Source organism: Podarcis pityusensis (genome assembly GCF_964106645.2).
Source record: "Podarcis pityusensis genome assembly, chromosome: 1".
NCBI classification, from domain to species: domain Eukaryota; kingdom Metazoa; phylum Chordata; class Lepidosauria; order Squamata; family Lacertidae; genus Podarcis; species Podarcis pityusensis.
In genome coordinates this window covers 86,422,904-86,445,414 of record NC_138028.1, presented here as the reverse complement: position 1 = coordinate 86,445,414, position 22,511 = coordinate 86,422,904, and the positions used below count along the sequence as shown (strand labels likewise).

General features: G+C 48.1%; 2 protein-coding genes and 2 long non-coding RNA genes across 7 annotated transcripts in view; 2 read left to right on the top strand and 2 right to left on the bottom strand.

The window, feature by feature from the left end:
• WNT6 (Wnt family member 6) overlaps positions 1 to 4,375 on the bottom strand; it is a gene marked incomplete at its 5' end in the record, with an annotated part of 50,569 nt that extends 46,194 nt beyond the window's left edge. The window contains one exon of one of the 3 annotated variants that reach the window (XM_081000768.1): positions 3,559 to 4,375. Coding sequence is in view for 1 of the 3 variants with exons in the window: in XM_081000767.1 (XP_080856893.1) it covers positions 221 to 771 (551 nt within the window). Of the gene's footprint in view, positions 1 to 220; positions 772 to 3,558 lie in introns of those variants that run through there. The other 2 variants (XM_081000767.1, XM_081000769.1) reach the window with 2 other exon arrangements.
• Positions 4,376 to 7,487: 3,112 nt separating this feature from the next.
• On the top strand, positions 7,488 to 15,731 carry LOC308481942. Of its 2 annotated transcripts, XR_013988919.1 has the most exons (5): positions 7,488 to 10,479; positions 10,712 to 10,908; positions 14,506 to 14,637; positions 14,833 to 14,910; positions 15,435 to 15,731. It is a non-coding gene; the product is annotated as an uncharacterized lncRNA (long non-coding RNA). The 2 variants fall into 2 exon arrangements; XR_013988918.1 differs by lacking the exon at positions 14,833 to 14,910.
• Positions 15,732 to 20,607: 4,876 nt separating this feature from the next.
• On the bottom strand, positions 20,608 to 22,188 carry LOC308481938. The gene is made up of 3 exons (XR_013988917.1): positions 22,129 to 22,188; positions 21,645 to 21,793; positions 20,608 to 21,131 (listed from the first exon to the last, which is right to left on the bottom strand). It is a non-coding gene; the product is annotated as an uncharacterized lncRNA (long non-coding RNA).
• Positions 22,189 to 22,256: 68 nt separating this feature from the next.
• The window catches only part of CYP27A1 (cytochrome P450 family 27 subfamily A member 1), a 15,238-nt gene continuing 14,983 nt past the window's right edge, over positions 22,257 to 22,511 (top strand). The window contains exon 1 of the mRNA XM_081014769.1: positions 22,257 to 22,511. Within this exon, the coding sequence (XP_080870895.1) occupies positions 22,277 to 22,511 (235 nt within the window). The 5' untranslated portion in view covers positions 22,257 to 22,276.

The window sequence follows — 22,511 nt, the reverse complement described above, 5'->3', positions numbered from 1 at the left end:
CAGCCCTCCGAGCCTCTCCAGTCTAGAAAACGGTTCGTGGGGCTGACTGCTGCCCCGACGGCACTCCTCTGGGGCTCTCTCCCTGCGCGAGTGCAGCGCGCAGAGCAAACAGCCCTCCCTTGGCCCACGTTCCATCTTCTCCTCGTTCTTCTCCTTCCCCTTTGGAGAGCCCCTTCCTTCCCGGGACTCGCCCTCGGGGCGCTGCGGCTCAGCTACTCACCACCACAGCCCGATGATGTTGGCCGGGCAGAGCAGGATGAAGAAAAGCCCCAGCTGGGTCCGGGACGGGGGCAGCATCCTGGGTGGGGGCAGGCAGCAACGCGGAGCTGGAAGGCGGCCGGCAGTTCCAGCGCCGGTCCCTTCTCCAGCGCGGCGCACCGTGCGCCCTCGGAGGCGCAGCGAGACCCGGAGCGAGAGCGCACAGGGCGAGCGGGCTCCGGCGAGCGGCTGCTCCTCAGCCCCGTCCCGGGCGGAGGAGGAGAGCCAGGCTGGGAGGGAGGGACAGACGGACGAGGCTGCTTCCCCCTGACAGGCAAAGCGGAGCGCGGGGAGGGGACGGCGAAAGACAGAGAGAGGGAGAGGGCGGAGGGGGAGGGGGCTGAGTGAGTGCCAAGCGGCGCATTCCGAGCGCACCGATTGCCATCTCCCTCCGGCAGCCCGGACAGAGGGACCGGGCCGGGGAGGCAGGGGGAGGCGGAAGGGAAGCGCTCCAAAGGAGCCGACCCTGAGAAAAGGCAGGGTTCGCTTACCCACCAGTCCTGCTAAGGCCATTTACTTAGCCTGGCACAAACTGCTCGCCGCCGTGCCCTCACCGAGATCCCAGATTCCGGTCAGGGTTTTAAAACTGCCTCCTGGGGTTCTGCTAGCAAAGCGGCTGATTGTACCCCGTCGGGACTCCTTCTGGGGTTGCTTTCGTCTGAATGCTAAAAATAAAACCCTAGGCCATTGTAGTGCCCGTGGCGGGGGGGGGGGGGGAGCGAGCAAGCGCCCAGCTGCTCTCTCTAGTTAGGCCCCCAAAGGCTTCCTTTCCTCTCATTTTGGAAGCAAGGGCTCGGTTTCTATTCTTCTTTGTCATATGCATTCTATAAACAACAACAACAACAACAACCACACTGTTTTACTTTATATTCCACTCATTCAGCTTAAGCTCTGGATTCAACCCAGGCATTTCACTCAAGTACTAGCATTAGCCTCTGAGCATGTGCAGAATGCCCATCACATAACCATCAACACACCCACCCACCCTTCAATAAATACATACACATGAGAGAGACAAAGAACTGTTCAGGGGCTACAACGAGCTTTGGAGATAGTCTTGACATCTCCACCCGTGAAAGCAGTATTTTCTTCTATGTAATATCAGGATTGTTTAACAACAGAGTTTGCTCCGCACAGAACCTAAAAGAAGTGGCACAATCCCTACTGACAGGTTTTGCAACCCACAAAAGCCTGCAATCAGTTTGACATATTCAGCATACTGGGATCCAGGTTTGACACAACCTTGCCCTGTCAGGCCTATTCTATCTTTCTTCCCCAGGCTGCCAAAGCTGCACTTCACCATCTCTGTATAGCATCTGTCATGGTCAGCCAGGCTGGCCTCTGTATCTTTAAACGCATGGAGATGTTGCTCTCAGCCTGGCAGTCTAACATTTCTAACAGGCTAGACCATATCTAGGCCTGATACCAGAAAGAAATGCCCAGACTGTGCAGGTGTCACAGAGCGAATTGGCAGTAAATCACACCATTCAAAGTTGGAGTTAACTCTTTATTAGCAAAAACACGATCTTCACAGACTTGGCTGAGTGTCAGGCCTAATGAGCACAGCAGCTCATACCCGGTAGGTCTTGCCCCATGAATCAGTTGCTGAGACTGAAAGTCCCCTCCTCTCTAGGGCTTTTCCCAAGCAATTGGAGACTGCACCTGCATGCAGCTGGTCACTGCTCCAACTGTTTCAGCCTTCTTCTGGTTTTGGGAGACGGGGTGTGTGTGTGTGAGAGAGAGAGAGGGGAGTTTGTCGCAGCAGGAGGGAGCGATACCCATGACTCTTCACCAGCCTGACTCATCTCTGCCCCTTGGTCTCCCTCCTCCCACTTCAGCTTCTGCCTCTGATTCTGGACTTCCCTCTGCCACAGGCTCTCCCAGTTCACTAAGCCCTGTTACCCCTTCAGCTGCCGACACCTCTTCTTCCCAGTCTTCTCACTCTAACCACTCATCGTCATGCCACCACCAATCCCCAGGCTCTGAGCCTTTTCTCTTAGGTGGTTCCCCAGCTGGTTCCTTCCACCATTCCTCTACATCCACCCAGTCCATGACCACAGGTGTGCATGGACATCAGAAGTTGCCCACGTGTGTCAATGTGCCTGTCATGGCCTCTTATTGCACCTGTGAAAGGTCTCAGTAAATATCCATGCATGAGAGACTTTTGCTCTCTCTGCTCAGTCCCTGTTTAAACTGGCTTGGCCTCTGCTACAAACACCACATGGCAGCCAATTTGTGTTATGCCACAACCCCGAGGAACCATGTTGTGACTGGCCCCCATGACACTTTTTCAAAATTCCAGATGTATCCATTAGCCCAAAAAGCTTGGTGCCTCTGCTGTAGATCCTCCCAGAATCTCTTATGCTTTGTGTTATAAGGAAGTGCAGGTGAGCTAGTGTACCACAGCAGTCAAGGGCACCAGCTATGAGCCAAATTACCTCCCGCCCCCATAGCTCTTCTAGGCCTCTTGCTCACTTGGTAGGCATGGGCCAGCTTTACCCTTTGATCTGTGCTATGTGGGTGATAATACCTGCCCAGCCTGTCCACTGCTCTAAAGATTGTTGAACCGTGTTGCATGAAGTGCTTTATTTATTCCTGTTGTTAAAAAACTTAATTTTCAAAAGAAACTCAAGACAACTAGCAAAACCAACATCACAATCATGTAAAAATATCTAACAATCCCCATGCCAACCCCAATCGTAAGATGAAAATATTCACATCAAAAACCAAATCCACAAAAACAAATTCCAGTGTACTTTGAGCACTTAGAACAATAATAAAAATACCTTTTCTTTCCCAAGAACAGTGTTAGGATTTGGAGTACTCTGATTCTGAAAGCATTTTTATTATTAAAAACATATCAAAAGACCTTCTGCAGCACACAAGAGTACAGTATCCTGAGGAGGCAGTGCTGCCTACAACATAATTTCTTTACAAACAAAAAGCATAAAGAGAAGTAGATAAATTCCTGTTGCTGGGTGCATGATACTAAATAGGAAATTTACTCCTGCATGTAACTTCCCCCAAAGAATCATGGGGATTGTAGTTTGTACAGTGTGCTGGGAATTGTAGTTCTGTGAGGGGGTAAACTAGAGTTTCCAGGATTCTGTGGGGGAAGTTGTGAGCTTTAAATGTATGCAGCCACACAACTGTGAAGAGTAGACTGAAATCCTCTGCATACTTATCTCAGAGTGTGAACACTGAGGGACTTACTTCTGAGTAAATGCATAGGATTGCATTGTGAGGCTGTAGTCCTATACTCTTACATGTGAACAAATCTTACTGAACAGTGGCACTTACCTCTCCTAGTAAACATGCAGAACTCAGACTGCCGGACTTTGCAGCAAGATCTGAAGATGATTGGAGATCACTGTTCACAAGCACTGCCTGCAACACAGATCATCACTGTGCCCATTTTACAGAGGGACATAAAGGGAGCCTCCAGACATTCATCTGCCTTGATGGAAGAGCTGGCAAACTGAACTCCTGTCTCCCAGGCTCAAGCCCCAGTTTGCAATGTACGGGTATTTGTCAATCAACTCATCTACATTTGTCTCCTTTGAAGTTTTCCCGCCTTGGCATAAAAAGCAAGGGAGAGGGAAACTATGCATGAGTCATATGAAATGAAACCCTTCTTGGTGACAAAATTTTATGATTGAAGGATGATTGCTTTGCTTTTGTTTTCCCTTTTCTTTTCAAAGAGCTCCAGCTCTTTCTATAAATAAACACTTTCAGAATTTCTTCCACGCTGGATATTATTTCCTCAGCAGCATTTCTCCTCCAGGTCCCCAAACCTGGCTTCATTAAAACAAAAACCAGATCAAATTGGGAGGCGGCAAGAAGACACACTTTGCCTGTCATTCTTTCCCTTCTTCTTTCTTCCCCTTTCCTTTTCGCGCCTTTCTTTAGCCACAGACGCCCTCATGGGCATCGGTGCCCCATTGCTACAAACGGGGGACGGGGACGGGTGACCCCTCAAAACGAAACCCCAATGATAAACGATCCTGTGGACGGGGCGGAGCGAGCCTGGACTCCTTGGTGTTAGTACAACGGGGGCAGGAAGGCTGGGGCTGTCCATGAGGGCAGGCCTCAAAAAGGGCGAGGAAGGAGAGCAGGCGCTTCGAGCCGCCTAGGCCCAACCCCGACGAGAACTCTTCCCCGCGCCCTCCTCCCGCGCTGCTGCCTGCGCCACGCCCCCCTCCCGTTTTAGCCAAGGGGCCAGCGGGGCAGGTGAAGCCCCTTTATCTGATTTCCTAACCGCCCAAAAATCCCTTTGATGCCCCTTGTCCCGGGGAGTTCAAAGCGGGAAGAAAGCGAAACTCTGTTTGACGCAGCAGCAGGTGCGTCCGACGGCAAATCTCCATTCATCATCGCGGATGCGTTGGGGTGGGAGGACCGTGGGGCGGGGGCGAAGGCAGACAGGCCGGCTGGCGGGCCCGTGCAAAAGCCCTTTGCCTTGCAGCCCGGGACACATACACACACGCACACAGAGCGAGAGCGCTACAGACACCCACAGACACCCCCACCCCTCGGTGCGGAGTGTCCGGATCCCACCAGCATCGCCTCGAGAGCCACCACCCGCGGTCAGAAATGCCGTTCGTTATCATTGTTTTTATTGTTGGGTTGGAAGGATTCGAGCGCGATTATTGCATGATGATGTGGTCGGAGGCATAGCTGGATAGTTCAATCAGTAGCATAGGAGCCAACTCCTAGGAGTCGAGGAGTCTTCGCCCTCCCCCAATAAAACATTTGAGGGGGCTGCCCCACCACAAGTTGATGGGCATTGCCATTCAAATAGTGTGCGTATATGATCCACTGTTCGGGGCGGGGCTTACTCCCCCCCCCACGATGTTTTATTTAAATTGGCAACCCGATCAATCTCTTAATCTCAGGGCCATGGGTTGAGCTCCAAATTGGGCAAAAGATTATTGCATTGTAGGGGGTTGGACTAGATGTCCCTTGGGGTCCCTTCCATCTCTACAATTCTAGGATTCTCGTCCCCCTCAACCCCCCTCAACACACACGTGTTCAATTTTTTGCACATAAGAGAGAACTCTCTGAGAGCTGGTGACTTGCCCAAGGCCATCCAAGAAGAGCTGGATGTGAGCCGGGGACTCAACAAGGCTTAGCCCAGGAAAAGTAACTCTTTTGGAATACCAGAACTTTCAACTCCAGATCGACTTGTCACCTCCCAGGGTATGGGGCGGGGCTTGTAGGGCGGAAGGCGTGGCCTAGGCGGTGCAGCGCTGCTCAGACATTTAACAGGCTATGGACCCCGGCCAGATTGGTGTTTTATTGCGAGCGGTAGCAATGTGCCATAGTTGGTGGATTTATTCGTGTTCCACGATGTTTCCCCAATGCTGCCTCATTAATGCTGTCTGGAGAAGCTGTGTAGTGCAAGAGAAGCAGAACAATCCCCGGCCCCGACATTTGCGGTATAAAAAGTTGGGAAATTTCAGAAGAAGGTTAGTGGATACACACTGATGGGAAATGGTGGTGTGGCCACTCCAAGCCTTTTGAAGGTGCAAATATTATTGAAAGCGAGATCACGTATGACTTTCCTGGTAGCATCATGAGCTCAAACAATCATACATTGCAATGAAAAAGATGGGGGGGGGGCCCTTCTGATTACACTGGGAGGGGCAGCTCCACCGTTAGACAAACAGAGGTGGTTGCCTCAGCCAGGCTAGCCAGCTTTTTTTGAGTGTCATGAAAGAACCACAGATTTGTTTGTCATTTTATGTATTGTTATTACTGAATTTTTAATTCCTCAGAAAAATGCTTCTGGGATTTTCTGAGGTACCAAAACAACTTGGCTGACCTGGGGTACTTTATGCACCTCGACATGGACAGGGGTGTTTGCTACAGCACCTGAGGCAGTAAAAGGTCTTGGGTTGTCCTTGTTTCGGACACCAAGAAAAAAGGCCGACACAAAAGTGCAAAAAGGTAGACTGCCTCCCAAAATACATTTTCTTCTGCATGTGCTAGCATGAGGAACCTGTGATGATCCAGGTACTTCATTCCCATCATCCCCAACCATTGGTCTGAGGGTGATGGAAGCTGAATCCAAAAACAGTACAAGCCAGACTTAATTTGATACAGAAACCTGGGTTTCTCAACCCGATTGTTTGTAACATAATAAGTCACAATTAATTCATGAGTATCAACAGAATATCGGCAGAATATCATTCTCTCTACAAAGACACACACTCCTGAGATTAGGAAGCAGGGGTTCCAGGCAGGTTCAGCACAGCACTTCTTGCTAGAAACAAACCACTGCCCTGCAGGTATTTCAACTCTGCCATCAGAATAAAGTTTTTTTTATTATTATTTCTGAAACAGCCTTGGGGGGGGGGGGGAATCCTGGCTTACTCAGTGAAGGAAATGGATGGCAGCAAAATCCCCTTGATATTGGTGGGAATCAGGAATGGTTGCCTGTAAAGAAGCTATGAATAATCTTTGGTCATCCTGATTTTATTGAACTGCTACTTCCATCATCTTTGACCACTGGCAATGCTAGCTGGGGCTGATAGGAGATTGAATCCAACATCTGGACTGGAGAGCCACAAGTTCCCCATCTCTGCTTTAAAGGGACAAAAAAAGGAGGCTCACTGCAGCACATTGTGTCCATCAAGTCCAGCATCCTCTTTCCCACAATGGCATTTCAGGGAAGGCAGCACATTCCCCATTGCTTGTTCCTCACAACTGGTATTCAATGATATACTGTCTCTGAATGTGGAGTTTCTATTAAGTTATCACGAGTAATGGCCACTGATAGAGGGATTCTCCATGGATTTATCTAATCCGTTTTTAAAGCTGTGGGTTAAACCACAGAGCCTAGGGCTTGCCGATCAGAAGGTCGGCGGTTTGAATCCCCGGATGAGCTCCAGTTGCTTGGTCCCTGCTCCTGCCAACCTAGCAGTTCAAAAGCACATCGAAGTGCAAGAAGATAAATAGGTACCGCTCCGGCGGGAAGGTAAACGGCGTTTCCGTGCGCTGCTCTGGTTCGCCAGAAGCGGCTTAGTCATGCTGGCCACATGACCCAGAAGCTGTATGCTGGCTCCCTCGGCCAATAAAACGAGATGAGCGCCGCAACCCCAGAGTCGTCCGTGACTGGACCTAATGGTCAGGGGTCCCTTTACCTTTACCTTTAAGCTCAAAGCCATCATCTTTTATGGGGGCAAATTCTGTATGGGTTTTTTGGTCTACCATGTGGCCCGGGGCCTGGGGGTCGGATGCGGCCCAATCGCCTTCTAAATCCGGCCCACAGACGGTCCGGGAATCAGCATGTTTTTACATGAGCAGAATGTGTGCTTTTATTTAAAATGCATCTCTGGGTTATTTGTGGGGCATAGGAATTCATTCATTCCCCCCCAAAAAAGTATAGTCCAGCTCCCCACAAGATCTGAGGGACAGTGGACCAGCCCCCTGCTGAAAGTTTGCTGACCCCTGGATGAATCTCTGCTGCCAGTCAATTTAATTGTGTAACTGCAAGCTCAAATATGATGAAAAGAAATCTGTTCCAGGGTCTTTGACTCTATTTATTTCTTGAAGTGGGACATAATTTTTCTCCAATACTGTGCCCATCAGAAAAGCAGCTGAGTTATCACTACAATGGCGATCCAGGCATTCATGTGATGGTGTAATTATGGTGATGTACTCCAACTTTAACTCCCCCCCCTCCAATGCTCTACATCAGATGCCAATCAAACATATCCCTCCCTGCTGCCATAGAACCTTCTGTACCTGTCCACTCTCCCTTCTTTGTGATGGAGATGGCATTACAACATCAGAGACAAATGTTCCAGTATGTGAAGTGTTTTTGGTGCACGTGCTTGCCTAGGTCACAACATAGGATTAAAGCTGCACTAAAGTTCAATCACCTTTCTTTCTCCTGTCCTTTCTCCCTAAAGTTAGGTATCAAGCATTGTTTTGATTCTACATGATCCCTCACATATGTGCATTTACTAAAAGTGTTAAGAGTATCTAAAGAAGAGGCCTTCTAAATCCATCTTTGCTAAGAGGTGCTCATAATATGTAGACAATTCCTTTTTGAGAGAAGCGAACTCTCCCTTGTCCTGACCAAAGCAACTTTGAAATATTTACACGTCTCCTCTCTCACACTTTTATGAACTGAGCATATCCACTCCCTCCAGTATAGCTTATTACAATTTTAACCCTTTAGACTGCTCTCCAGTTGCTGTTTCCAGACAACCTTGACCTCTGACAACTTCTTTTAGAAATTAAGCAGGGATGATGAGCAACAACAAGGACTGTACTCTACTCCCATGTTTCACATCCGATTACAACCCCTGATGAGTCATTTGAATCCCGGTTGCTTTTTTTATATATATATAATTTTTATTAAATTTTCTGTTTTACAATTTAAAGTACTCATTGTTGCATCCTTGAGATAACGACTCCCTTCTTCTCTTTCCATGGTTCATTTTGCATATCATAAATCCCTGCATATTTTACAAAAACTATACCATTCAGTAGTCCATTATTACATCCATCAAAACTTAATTTACACTGTTGAATCTATCTTAATGCTGCCAGCGTTTTCAGCTGTACAGTTATTTCCCATATATTCAATAAACGTTTTCCAATCTTCTCTAAATGTATGTTCTCTTATTCTATATGTTAAGTTTGCAAGCTGCGCCTATTCTGTCAATTTGAGCTGCCTAATCCCGGTTGCTTTTCAGTGCAATCCACCGGATCAACGTGGGCAACTTTTTTAAAAAAAGTCGATCCCGTTGTTCCTCATGCCTAGACTGGGGATAACCCCTCGCCCCAATTTCTTTCTTAAATAATAGACAGCCGGGGAAGGCCTCCCTGCCTGGAACCTTCGCCTGGCTCCGCTTGCTGGAGCACAGCGACCCCTAGCAGCCAGCCTGCCAGCTTGCAAGAGCAGCCTGAGGGGCGGCGGTGGCGGCGTAGTCCGGAGGGCTGTGCCACCTGCCGCCCCTCCGGCGCGCTCCCTCGTTGCAGCGCCGCCTCTCTCCCCGCGAGGCGCCGGTCTTCGCGGCTGCGCCTCGGCCCCCGCCTGGAGGCCGAGAAGCTCTTGGCTTCTTCGCCGAGGCTCCGCTGTTGACAGAGGACCGCCCTCCTCCCCGGCCGCTCCGCCGACCCAGGGAGGGGCGGGAAGGGCCGGCCCCGCTGCGGGGAACGCTCGCCTGTCTCCAAGTCAAACAGCCGCCCGCTCCGCGGCCGCATACTTTCCCATCGCCCAGGCCGGCGCTGATGGAAGGCCGGTGGGCCCGGCGTCCCGCCGTGAGGTCATCGAGGCATGTTTGTGACATCCCCGGCCGTCTCCATAGCAGCACGCTGTGATGTCATCAGCACGGGGTCGCGACCTCGCGGCGGGCGGAGGGGATGATCTGATTGGAATAACAAAAGGCCCGGCAGAGAAGGTGGCGGCGCGGGGAGGAAGCTCCGCGCGGAGGCCGCTGGTGGGCCCGCCGGGGTCGGCGGGGTTTGCCAGGAGTTGCCCACTCCAGCCGCACACGTCCAGCAGGGCGAGGGATTGGCTGGTTCGAGGCCTGGACTCCCATCGCCCTGCCTAACTCCCGAGTTTTTAGGGCATGTGTGTGCAGCGCTGGCTCGCCATTCTGCCTTTTCCCTGCAACCGAATAGCTAGGGATTAATTAAAAGTCAATTGGCAGTAAGAGGCTGTGTTCACACTTCAGCCCAGGTCTCTTTTTTAACTCCATCAATACTAGACTCGCCATATTGGCAGAATCGGTGAATCCCTCAAGTGTTGTAATTCCTATTTGCACCCTGTCCACAATGGCCAGCGTTGGCTGAATGTTATTGGATGGGGAAAGGCAGTAAGACAAACAACGAGGAGTCTGTGGCCCTCCAAATGTTGTAGGACTGCAGCTCCCATCAGTCCCAACCAGCGTTTTCAGCGGGCAGGAATGCAGGGAGTTCTAGTCCAGCACCATCTGTGAACCCACAGGTTCCTTGTCCCTGCTGTATGAGAATTCCTTCAGTTTTTCCTCTTCCAAGAGGTCTGGGTAACTTTTTGACCCTCCAGTTGTTGTTGGATTAGAAATCCTATCATATATAAACATTGGTCATGCTAGCTTGGGCTGATGGGAACCGGAGTTCAGGAACATCTACAGAGCCATGGGTTTGCTGGGAAAGCAAGGTCGCAAAACAGTAGCACACAAAGCCCTTCTGCAGGGTGATGCCAGTAGAGCCCTGGAAGGTTTTCAGGTGAGGCAATTTTTTGCACAGATCCTCTGCTGCTGTAGGCCTATTTTATATAGGGAACTTCCAGATGTTGCTGGGCTCAAAGTTCCATTGGCTCCAGCGAGCAGAGATGATGGGAGCTGTAGCTCAGCACAGATTCCCCATCACCAATTCAGAAGACATCAAGAAAGGTGAGAAGCCTTGTATATGTGCTGAGTATGGTCACAACCATAATTCTCTGCCTTGATTTTGAAAGGCACAAGACGACCAACATCTTTGCACTCTGCTTGGAAGATAAGATGGAATGAAGGACAGGGTTATTCAACCTTTGGATCTCCAGATGTTGTTGCAGATGTTGTTGGAGATGCAGCTCCCATCATCCCCAGCCAGCTTAGTCAGTGATCAGGGATCTGGAGATGATCAGATGGAGACCCAAGGCTGAAGAAGGCTGGCGTAAGCTATACTGCACTAGATGGGACAATGGTCAGACTTAGTACTGCATATGTTCTAGTTGTATGTTCCTAACTACAGCATTGATGTTGAAGGAGCAATTACACTTCCATTCCATACCGAATTGCCACCTACCTTGAGTGACAGGAGCTAGCAAGTCACTGCAAGCTGTCAACTGATCTCATGAAAGGAGGGCAAAATAACTGCTTCAGATAGCAGAATTTTGCCATCATAAAAGGGCAACAAATAACCAATTCACTTACTTTGTTTCTTAATTACAACTGGGAGCACCGTTTGCATCCCCCCCCCCCTTGTGCATCAAAAGATATTGGGTTGGCCCTGATGCTCAGAATAGATTCACGCTCAAGTCTTAGCATGAATGAAGTGTAGCCTACACAGTGTTATAACTGGCACAAATTCCTCCATTTATCTTTTTCTCCCTAATAATGGACTTGTACTCTCATCGTTACTTAAAGCACCATTCCTGTGGCGAAGGAGCAATTTCTTCTTGCGTCTTTGTGCCCCATGGGACTAAGATCAGAATGAGCCAGCAGGCATTAATAATACCAATAATACTAAGAGTACAGTGCATTTTGGAGTGTTCAAAGCACTCCACGTACATAATCTTATTATAATCCTTAAAGGAAACCTGTAAAATTGGGCAGCATTATTATCCCCATTTTGCAGATTAAGCAAGGCTGAGGCTTAAGAGAGAGCCGTTTGCCTGTGGCTACTAAATGAGTTCCCGGCAGAGACAAGATTTTATGCAAGGGGCCTCCTGATTCATGACTCTTAGCCATTATGATAGTGTCACAGTTTTAGCAGCTGGGAAAAGCTGAATGACACACAGATACTGTGACATGTTGTAAAGGGCTGTCGCGTAATATCTAGATGAGTAAAATGGGGCATTTCTGTGATGGTGGAATATTTGTGATGGTGGAATATTTGCACTGCAAGGCAAGATAATACCATATTTTCTCAAATCTAATGCTCAGCTTTTTTGGCCAAATTACGAAAATTAAGGTACACATTAGATTCGATGGCACATTTACATTCGCCAAGAAATACTTTCTTTGGTTTCAAGGTTCTGAAAATGTGAGGTGCGCATTAGATTTGAGTAAATACGGTATATCCTGCTTGATCATCATTCACATTGCCCTGTATAGATCTGTCACTGCTGAGATTCTGGAGTTCAGCATATATTATTTTCCTATGATTATTGTTATTTTTTTTTAAAAAAATACTTATATACTGCTATTCATTAAAAACTGTCAAAAACAGTTATCAGATGTTACTTGATTACTGCAAGGAAGGGGAATCTTAGTAACAGGGGCTAAATGTGCCTCCCCCAGGCATCCATGTCTGGCCCTTGGGACCCCCCCAGGCCACACCCCTTTCTCCAAGCCCCACCCATTACCAGCACTGCTTTGCACCCTTCTTGAGTGTTGTTACCTGGCTGGAATGTGGCCTTGAACTCTCATGATGTATCTGGCTTGTCTAGATGGGGGGAGGGAGGGGGTGTGAGTGTGCATAGAAACTAGTACTCTAGTACTAGTGCTCTGTCCACTAACATGTGGCTCCTGGAAGACCACCCAGAAGGGTATGTGGCCCTTGGGCTGAGAGAAGGTCCCTTTTTGCAAGATTACAGAGAAACTAAGCCGAAACTGGCATGGGGGAAGGAGTTGTTCCCCTTGGTCTCAATTCCTAACCTGTTTTAAAGGGCAGGGTCATTGGGCATCGATGGGCCGCTCTGAACCTGCTTAAAATAGCCACCTGTCCTGCGGGTCCATAGCATTTCCACACTGGAGGCATCCATTCAAACCATCCCTGCTCTGACCCAGACTCAGGCGGAGGCACAGTTCTCAAGCCCAGGGTGATATGGCGCAACCTTTCAGGACTGTCAGGCTCCCCACAATCTCCCTTTTCAGGGGTTGCTGGTGTGCTGACTGCAGCGCTGTGGGCTGTGCAGTCTCTGGACGCAGCCACCTCCGGGCCTCTGCAGCTGGGAGCTTATCGAAGCAGGAGGCCCTTTCATGTCCTGCCGGCCCAGACAGGCAGATGAGCTGCCAGCAGGGGAGGGGGGCTGGCTGGCTGGCTGCTGAGCCAAAGCCTGTCCACAGATGACTGTAGGCTCCTGGCTGTGTGTACTTGAGGGGCTCTTGCATCAGACAAGAGGCCTGTAGCATAGGCTAGGGTTGCCACATTTCAAAAAGGAAAAGCCAAGGCATTCCGAAAGTTGTTGAGCTTTTCTTAGAGCTCCTTTCTTACCTGATTTTTTATTGACTTGTCTAAGATCCAGGACAGAGTGGCAGACGTATGGCAACCCTAGCATACACACCTTCCTTTCAGCAACCCCAGCTCCTCGTGCTTGATGGGGGGCTTGTGGGTTAGAGGAATCTTGCATAGGGCTCTCAACCAACTGAAAACTTACATGCTTAATCTGGGTTCTAACCAGTTCACTGATAGGGTTTAAATTCTTTTATGGATTACAAAATGGTTACTACCCACTGTTGGAGGCAGTATGCCTCTGAATTGCCAGGTGCTGGGAACCACAGATGTGCTCAGGGGCTTCATCTGCCCCTCAGCTGAATCTCAAAAGCTGCCTGCATGGATCAAGTCAGACCTGGCAAAAGTGATCTTTTCCTTCTCCAGCAACCCAAATGGTGGGGGGGGGGGGAGAAAAAAGAGGTGCCAAAGTGAAGGAAATAAAGTGGCAGACAGAGAGCGAAGGAGAGGCTGTGTACACACCAGACATTTAAAGCACATGGCCTCCCCCCAAGAATTCTGGGAGCTGTTGCTTACCCCTCACAGAGCTATACTTCCCACCACCTTTCAGAGACTACAGTTCTCAGGATACTTTGGGAAGACTAATGTGTTTTCAATGTATAGTGTGCATGCAGCCAGAGAAAAGGAGATGGTAGAGGGGGGGGGCAGAAAAGGTTACCTATCCTTACAGTAAGGAGAGAGAAACCAATCACAGCTTAGGTCCTACCAAAGCATAGGGCACAGACCCAACTAGGATTATTGAAAGGGTGGCATGAGGTTTCTGAGTCATTAAATCTGGGCAGCCTACTTGCCAGCCTCGGGCAAGATGGAATGTGGCAACTGTTGTGTGTGTGCAGGAGTTGATTAAGTGAATGAAGCAGGAAAAGAGAGGCAGAGTGTAGGAACCAGCAGAGATGGGAAAAAATATAAGTTAAAGCAATAGAGGAAGCAACCAAGTATACTCAATGAAAGCAGGGCACCAGTGGTGGTGGTTACAGAAAATCTAATAAGTTCCAAAGGAAGCATGATCTCACAATGTTTGAGAAAACTCTGGCATAGGGAAGATCTATAGCTGAGGAGTGCATTACTCAGATAAAAGGGTTAATTTCTTAAATAATCAGAAAGGCCCACACTGCTAGATTAACCGTGGATGAGCATTTCTGTAGGCATATCATGAAAATGATGGTGTGCACAACAGGCTTGGGGAATAGTCTCACAAAACTACACACAAATCGCACCAGTCTTTGAGCTGGACATGTTTTCCCCAAGTTTTGCTTGCATACATTTCCAGACATAGGTTAGGCTCATGAGAATACATTTCTGCATTTCACACAGGAATGTTTTGAGGTTCTGAGGATCTCCAGGTCTTCTCCTACGGTCTTCCTTCCTCAAACAACTTGAAGCGTTGGCAAAGCCTACAGAGTCAAGTGGCAGCAGTGTGGTCCAATGGGCAGAGCACAGCAACAGGTCAGGAGATGCAGCTGAGTCCCTGTTGCTCTCTCTCTCTCTCTCCACCCTTCAGGTCGACAGAGGGTAGCCCCAGCCACCTTCTCCCTCAGCCTCAATGGGATGCTTTGTGGGAGCCCTGCAATTCCTTCAGGCATCAGCAAGGCTTTGCAAACCAAACGCCCCAGCTTCCTTGTCCCTGATTGTGTTTTACAGTTATGAGCCTCGCCTGCGTAGGAGGCATCTAGCAAGGGAAGGCGGCCAACTCCGACTGGAGACGGAGATAAAAATCAGGTTTGCTTAGGGCTGAAGGCAAGCAGCCATATGCAACAGGGGCAGGGACTCTGCTGCCTCCTTGGCTTTGCAAATTCACTCCCCACCCCCACCCAAGAGGGTTTTTAAAAGAATGAGCTAGAAAGTCTGTAGGATGCATGGTGTGTGTGCTTTCTTACAGCTGGGGAGGCCCCCCTTTGCAACTCTCCACCGGACAGGACAGATCTCGACTGGGATGTGGCTGCAGAGCACGGGGTCAAGGGCCAGGCCCACTTGGTCTGTGATTATTAGGCGCACTGTCCCGAGGCTTCTTGGAAAACGCTTCTCTTTGATACTGTCTTGTAGGCACTTCAAGCCCTAATCAGCCCAGCCCACTTGAAAGGGAGACACGCAACTCTTTGGGGACTGGGCCTTGTCACTGCCAGGATCTTCCTGATGAGAAGGACTGGGCTGCACTCTCACTGATATTGACCTCGACCTGTATGTTTTGCAAACTGGGGATGTGCTCTGCAAGGTTTTAACCCTTTCCTTCTTTTGAACCTCAGCATCAACGAGGAATGAGACAAAAACAAGCAGCAGCAACCCACACAGCAGCAATCACCGAACCATAGCTGCTGATGGAATTCAAAGCGCCGGTTTGTCATCATGCCCACCCAAACAACATGGAGATAGCGGGAAGCTTGAAGACAGTCATCTGAGATATTTATGGCAGGAAATCACCAGTATGTGCTGCTGCTGAACAGCCACAAGTGCAATGAATAGCAGCTGCAGGCTCCCATAGTCCTGGGGTGTTAGTTCATTTGCTCTCTCTCTCTCTCTGAAAGGCAGCACTCTGTTTCACAAAGAGAACCTGAAAGGAAACCAGGAGTTGACAATTAAGCAGTGAGAGGTGTGTGTGTGTTGTGTGCAACAGTATAAAATGTGTGGTTCTCTACCTCCCTCTGGTGGCTATTCATAACATAAGAACCCTGCTGGATCACTTCCCACTTGTGGTTCTCAGAGGCAGCTGGTATTCAGAGGCATACTGCTTCCACTACTACAGATGCTGGCCTGATACTTAAGAAAGAGAAAGAGAAGTTGTTGCTAGCCCTACTCTGGGGCCCTTCAGCTGGTGGATTAGGGTCCACCGCTGGACAGCTTCTTGAATGCAGCAGCACTGCCACCCCACATATAGGTAAAATTAAAAAAGGAAAAGTGGATTCTGAAATGCACGTTTGGGATGAAGGTGGGTCTCTGGAAACCAGGGTTCTCTTATTTATTTATTTATAAAAAATATTTATATATCACTATACAGAGGCATACCTCGGCTCCCTTGCACCTTTGCCTTTGGCAAGGAGCTGTATTGTTGCCTCTGAAGCAGGAGAGACCATAGACCAGAAATTCAAAAAGCTTGCTTTTTGTTGCCTTTTGTACTCTGTCCATGACTTCCTCTGTGGCCATTGGGGTTGGGTCTGTTCTGCCTCACCTTCTCCTCTATCAGTCCATCCATCTGCCTGCCTGCCTCCACTCACCGCTTTCCATTCTGCCTGCCTGCCTCCTTCCTTCCTTCCTTCCTTCCTTCCTTCCTTCCTTCCTTCTCAACTTGAGTGGCATTGACTGAGAGCATGGCAAGCAAACTGTACCTTCTGTTTCTCCCAGCAGCAACCACTAGAGGGATACAGAGAATAACACATTTTGAACAGGTAGGTAGCCGTGTTGGTCTGCTGTAGTCGAAACAAAATAAAAAAATTGTATCTGAAGAAGTGTGCATGCACACGAAAGCTCATACCAATAACAAACTTAGCTAGTCTCTAAGGTGCTACTGGAAGGATTTTTTTTATTTTGTTTTGACTACGGCAGACCAACGTGACTACCTACCTGTAACTAGAACTATGGAAGGCACCACATTGAGCCGCATGCAATGGAAGTCCATCAACCTCACCAAGAAAAAAAAGCAGTGTATCTGAAGAAGTCTGCATGCACACGAAAGCTCATACCAATAACATTTGGAACATTGAGGCACTATATAGTGTTTGGTCTTGTTTTCAATTATCAGAGTCTATTTTATGTTAGTGGCTATAATTGGCTTTGAAAGCTAAGTCAGGTAAAAATAAACAAAAAGAGAAGAATAGTAGAAGAATAAACACAAACACTTTCCCATCAAAGCCCTAGAAATATAGGTTGCAAGGACAGGTCTACCACAAAGCAAGCAATATTAAGCAGGTTTTCCCAGGTGACAGATTCGTTTTCCTGCCTCCAGCCTCCATTTAGTTTTTAAACTAGATAGCAGGAGTGCTAACATCACAATTTTTGTATGAATGGTGCATTGTTGCTGCCCTCTTGTGGATGCACCACTTCAGTTGAAACATTAGGCTTTCTGCCCTAAAACTGAAATACAATATGAAGTGAGCTGCCTCTCCCATGGAAATTCCTCCCCAGCTCAAAATGGAAAAATGAGATCTCGGTACCTGCATAATCTGCATTCACAGAATAGTCCTTCAAAGGCATTTACCCTAAAGGTGCATGCTTAAAAGTGGTTGACTCTGAACTGGCAGTTGAATGTGTTGCTTTCTCTCTGTGCAAGTGACATGAACATTGTAATTTAGAAAATGAGACCTTTCTGGATAAAGAACTAAAGGAATTGATTCAACTGCCATGCCAAGTTTGAAGACAGGCATGTATCTATAGCAATTAATCTGCTGTGATGATGCCACTCCTGCCAACAGAGCCATCACCATGTTTGACAACAAGGGGCACCAGCCAATCGCTAAGCAAAGGGCTGTGATGCATAAAATACTGTACATGGAATGTTATATGGAGGACCAGCATAAAAGACAAAAGCACAAAATAGTAGGTATGGCTGACCTCAGCATGGAGATGTACAAACAGGCAATACTGTGCTTTGCCTGTTGTGCAGTTGTTGGAGGTGTAGCACCTTTGAATGAAAGAAAGAAACTTGGCAGACTTTCCCACTGATTGACAGACTTGCACATCTTTAGCAACCTTTATTAACTGTCTCCCACACATAGAGAGGTCTGCAGTGCCTGGACTTGTTTCAGGCTCAACTTCATCAGTAAATTCAGTAAAGTGAAACAAACAAACAAACAAACAAACATGAAATAAACTTAGAGTAATGCAAGGTGTGGTCCCTGCTTCTCTGCTTGGCTCATTTACATCAAGCCTAGGGGAACACCAGCTAACCAGCTACAAAGGTTGTTTCTGCTAGAGATCATCAGGGTGGGGCCTTGTTCAGAGGTGGTTGCTGGACTCGAGGTATGTTTTTTGTACTGCTGCTTGAATGATGTTCTTCTGCTTCTTTTGTTGTGTCCTATTATGGATTATTAGGAGATGGTTTAATCTTAGTGTATATGCATATGAGCTATGTTGATCAGTCTGTTATTTGTACATCAGTCTTCTTACAACGTGTAACTTGTAGTGAACTGCCATGAAATAATATGTTTTATTTCGTAAACTTTTCTGATCATGTGAGCAGAATGCTGCTTTCCATGGGGAAATGGTATACAAATAAGCTATGATGAAATCAGAAGAAGGAAGAAACTGCACATACACCCCAACTCCTTGATTCTATGCTCAGCCTGCATGTTTGCAAATAAAAGCAAGTCTTACAATAGGCCTCCTTCCAAAGAGAACGCAAAACTATCCTGGCTGCACCCCTGCAGCTACTTGGAGAAGTGGGATGAGCGTGTTTAGAGTCCTTTTTGGCAAGGGTAGCTAACCTGCAGCTCACCAGATATTTTTGGACTCCCAGTATGGCCAGTGGTCAGGGATGATGATATAGCTACAGCCCAGCAACAGCTGGAGGGCCACAGGTCTAGGTACCCAGTACAGGCTGCTCCATTAAGCTGAACAGAGCACTGTCTTACCAACCTCAGCCTGCCCTTTGCCAGCCCCCACCCACCTACATTCTTACAAATGGGTCAAGGAGTAGCATGGACTATCAACTTCCACCTCCTTAGCCTTGGTGTTGCTCTTGCAGAATTAAGCAGAGAGGAAGTTGGGGACAAAGCTAACATTAATTGGCTCTGCCTGTTACTGGCTCTGACTCCACCTACTGCTGGACTCTCTGGGTTCAGTCCTACTGTAGCTGCCCCTGCCTTATGAAGTGAGCAGATGCAGAAGGGGGGAGAACTTCTGCACCTTTAATTATAGTTGCACCTGCAACTTGTCAAGCCCCCTTCTCCACCTCCTGAAATTACCATTTCTGTCCCGTGTTTATTAAAGATGCAGGGGCCCTATCTCCTTTTACATACAGTCCCTCTAATTCCTCATTAGAGGCATTCATCTCCCTAGGTTAAGGGTTACATTAGGGGGTTCACCCAGTGGCGTAGCGTGGGTTGTCAGCACCCGGGGCAAGGCAAGTAATTTGCGCCCCCTAACCCGTGGATTTTAGCAGGGGGCAGAGAGCTGCGAGTGCGAGTGCCCCCCCCAGATGTTGCGCCCGGTGCGGCCGGCCCCCCCTGCACCCCCCACGCTACGCCACTGGGTTCACCTTTTTCTGAGAAGGCTGCTGTGCCTTCAGTAATTAGAGTTATCCTAGTCTTTGTCTTGACAGAGCCACTATGCTTTTTCTAAGGAGTGACAAGCCCTTGGAACTGGGATTTGTCAACCAAAAAAAGGCAGCCTGAACTTCATCCTCTCTCCTTTCCAAATCAGTGTGTGTCTTTCAGTCAGTATGACATGGACATAGGCTTCTCTTGCAGAAACTCTGAAATTCACAAATTTGGCAGCTCCGCAAGGTGTGTTACATACCTGTCAGAAGTGTGATTTTACCTCCTTGGCAAATTCCCCTTATGCTTGGCAGAAAACCTTATTGTTTGAGATAGCAGAGCAAGTCATTTTCTCAAAGCGAATGTGTTCTCCTAGCCCAAAATCATCCAAATAACCCTCCTCTCACACAAATTTGCTTGAAAACAAAGTGTACTTAAGATATAAGTTTAGATAGAAAAGATGGCGATCTGAGTTCATACTAGGTAATTGCACTGTCAGGAACTCATCTTTGGATTTGGACTGCAGTTGTGAAAGGAATTTTGGTTGCCTGGGTGCAAACCTTGAGGCAGAGCTCCTTCCCAAATACCACCATATTCCACTCCTTGAAGAGGTGATTTCTGACACCTTTTATTTCTCGTAGAAGAAGGGACCTTTTACTTCTTAGCTTAGAGCATAACTCTAAGCTAAGAATGTTAACAACAAATGCTGCCACGCACCCCAATAATTTTGCACACCTATTTCTCTTGCAATAAAAGAAAGTGTTGCTTTAGTTTGGTTTAGATCTATGTACTCGGGTTACATACACACATCATTCAGGCACATTATTTCTGGGCAAGTACCTGGTACATCTCTAGCAAAAGATTCCCCTCCTCTCTAGGAGTTGTGGGGAACAGGTTCACTTACAAGGGTTCCCAACAGTCACATGTGTTAACATATTTAACAGACGCATGATTGGGAGTCGAGGTGGGAGGATGACAATCTGCAGTGAGAGATGTGATGATGGAGATACTCCACCTGTTGTATTTCTGCCTGTTGTGCATATGTTTAAATTACAGGCACCCTCCTGGAACAAAGGTGGAAACTTTGATTATTATAGGCTGGGCAAGTTGCTCAAGTTCAAGGGACACCCCAGAACAAAGGTTGGCCGTCTAAGGATGTCCTTGAGCCAAGATATCTGATAAGGGAACTTAATAATTCCCGTGGCTAATCATTAAGTCTGCAGAGTAATCATAATAATAATAATTTTTATTTATACCCCGCCCTCCGCAGCCAAGGCCGGGCTCAGAGCGGCTTACAAGCAATAATAAAAACAAGTTGAATGATTATAACTTAAAAACAAAATTAAAATACAACATTAAAATATTGAAACATTAAAATATTAAAATGTAGCCTCATCGCAGGAGGAGAAGGAAAAGAAAAAAGAAAGTGCGAGAGGGAATCAAATTGGCTCCAAGCCAAAGGCAAGGTGGAACAACTCTGTCTTACAGGCCCTGCGGAAAGAAATCAGATCTTGCAGGGCCCTGGTCTCATGAGGCAGAGCGTTTAGTAGCAGGAGTGCTGGGAGTAGCAGGAGCTGGCTCTGGGGGACTGGAGCTAACATATCTGCAGCTGTACCTACTTCAAGGATCCCACAAAATCTGCTTTCATTGTCGGGTCTCAACTCTAAACGAGGAAGAAATTTCTGAAAGAATACTACCCTTGGTTTAACAGCAACTGAGATCCTGGAAATAATGGAACGTAGCCAATAATCATTTCTGAAACAAGCACAGAAATATTCATTAATTACTGGAACATACAGCAGATCCACACATTCAACACACATTCAAAGCACATGGCTTCCTGAAAAGAATCCTGGGTACTGTAATTTCCCTCAATTCACTGTCAATCAGCAAGGCAGAGCAGTTGACGCTTATCCACTGCTACCCATTATAATCGCTGCAGCTTACTGGGAGAGGTGAGGCAGTGCTGAAGTTGTCATGGTGCAAACACACCAGCAGAGCTAATCCCACCAGTGTGTTTGCACCACAAACCCTCCATTCCTTTCCCTCCCAATAAGCTGCAGCAATGCTGGTGACAGGAGGTCAGGGAAGTGCCACCAACCCATTGCCTGCTAACCAAAATTTTAGGCTTGTGCCTAAAGTGCTCTGGCACAATAAATCCACTTTTAAAAACCACAACTTTTTGCAATTAGGGCAGTGACAGGCAAGTGCACTAAAAAGTGTGGGATAAACATGATTAACGTGAAGACATATAAGCACTGCACAAACCAGTCAGGATGAATGCTCTTCCCTGCAAACGATTCAGAAAGTTTCTGGCAGAAACGCTCAATAAAGGCCGAACACAGCATATTCTATTTATGTTTGTTTTTAAACCATTGCTCCGCCCCAGGTTTTTAGCTGTAAGCCGCCTTGAGTCCCTGTCAGGAAAAAAGACGGGATATAAATAAATTTAATAATAACCTTCACTCCAGTTTTGTGCAAGCAAAAAATCATTGGGCGGCGTGCAATAAAAAGGACGCCTGGAGGCGGCGGCGCCCCCCCCCCCCCCCCGCGATAAGCACTGCTCCCAAGCAAGCAACTCGACACCAAATCCAGGGCACCGCTCACGATGTGCAGTGGTTACTTCGCTTCTGCTTTGTTCCGTAACCATCTGCTGCAAAGCACAATCGCTTATCGTCTGCAGCGCAGAAGGGCTCAGTTGGGTACGAAGGTTAGTTGCCTTTTAAATTTTGAAAAGAGGGTATGCAGCTACCTTTCCGACAAAAGACGCTTTTCCTGAAATACGCAAGCAGCTCCCGGCTCCTCCTCCTCCTCTTCTTCGCCTTCTTTAGGTCAGTCCCGCCCAGCTGGCCCCTCCCTCTCCCTCTCCTCCCCCGCCTGACTTTCAGTCCGCCGGAGCCATGGCGAAGTTGGGAGGCTTCTCCGGGAGGCTGCTGCGGCGCTGCCTGGGGTCTCAGCCAGGGTCTCCGTGCCCCGATCTAGCTTGCAGAAGCGCATCCAGCGCCGCGGAGGCAGCTTCGGTCTCCCAGCATGAGGAGCGGCTGAAGCGGCCGGAAGAGTTGCCCGGGCCGGGGATCCTGGGATCCATCTATTGGCTCTTCGTGAGGGGCTATTTGCTCCACACGCACCGCCTGC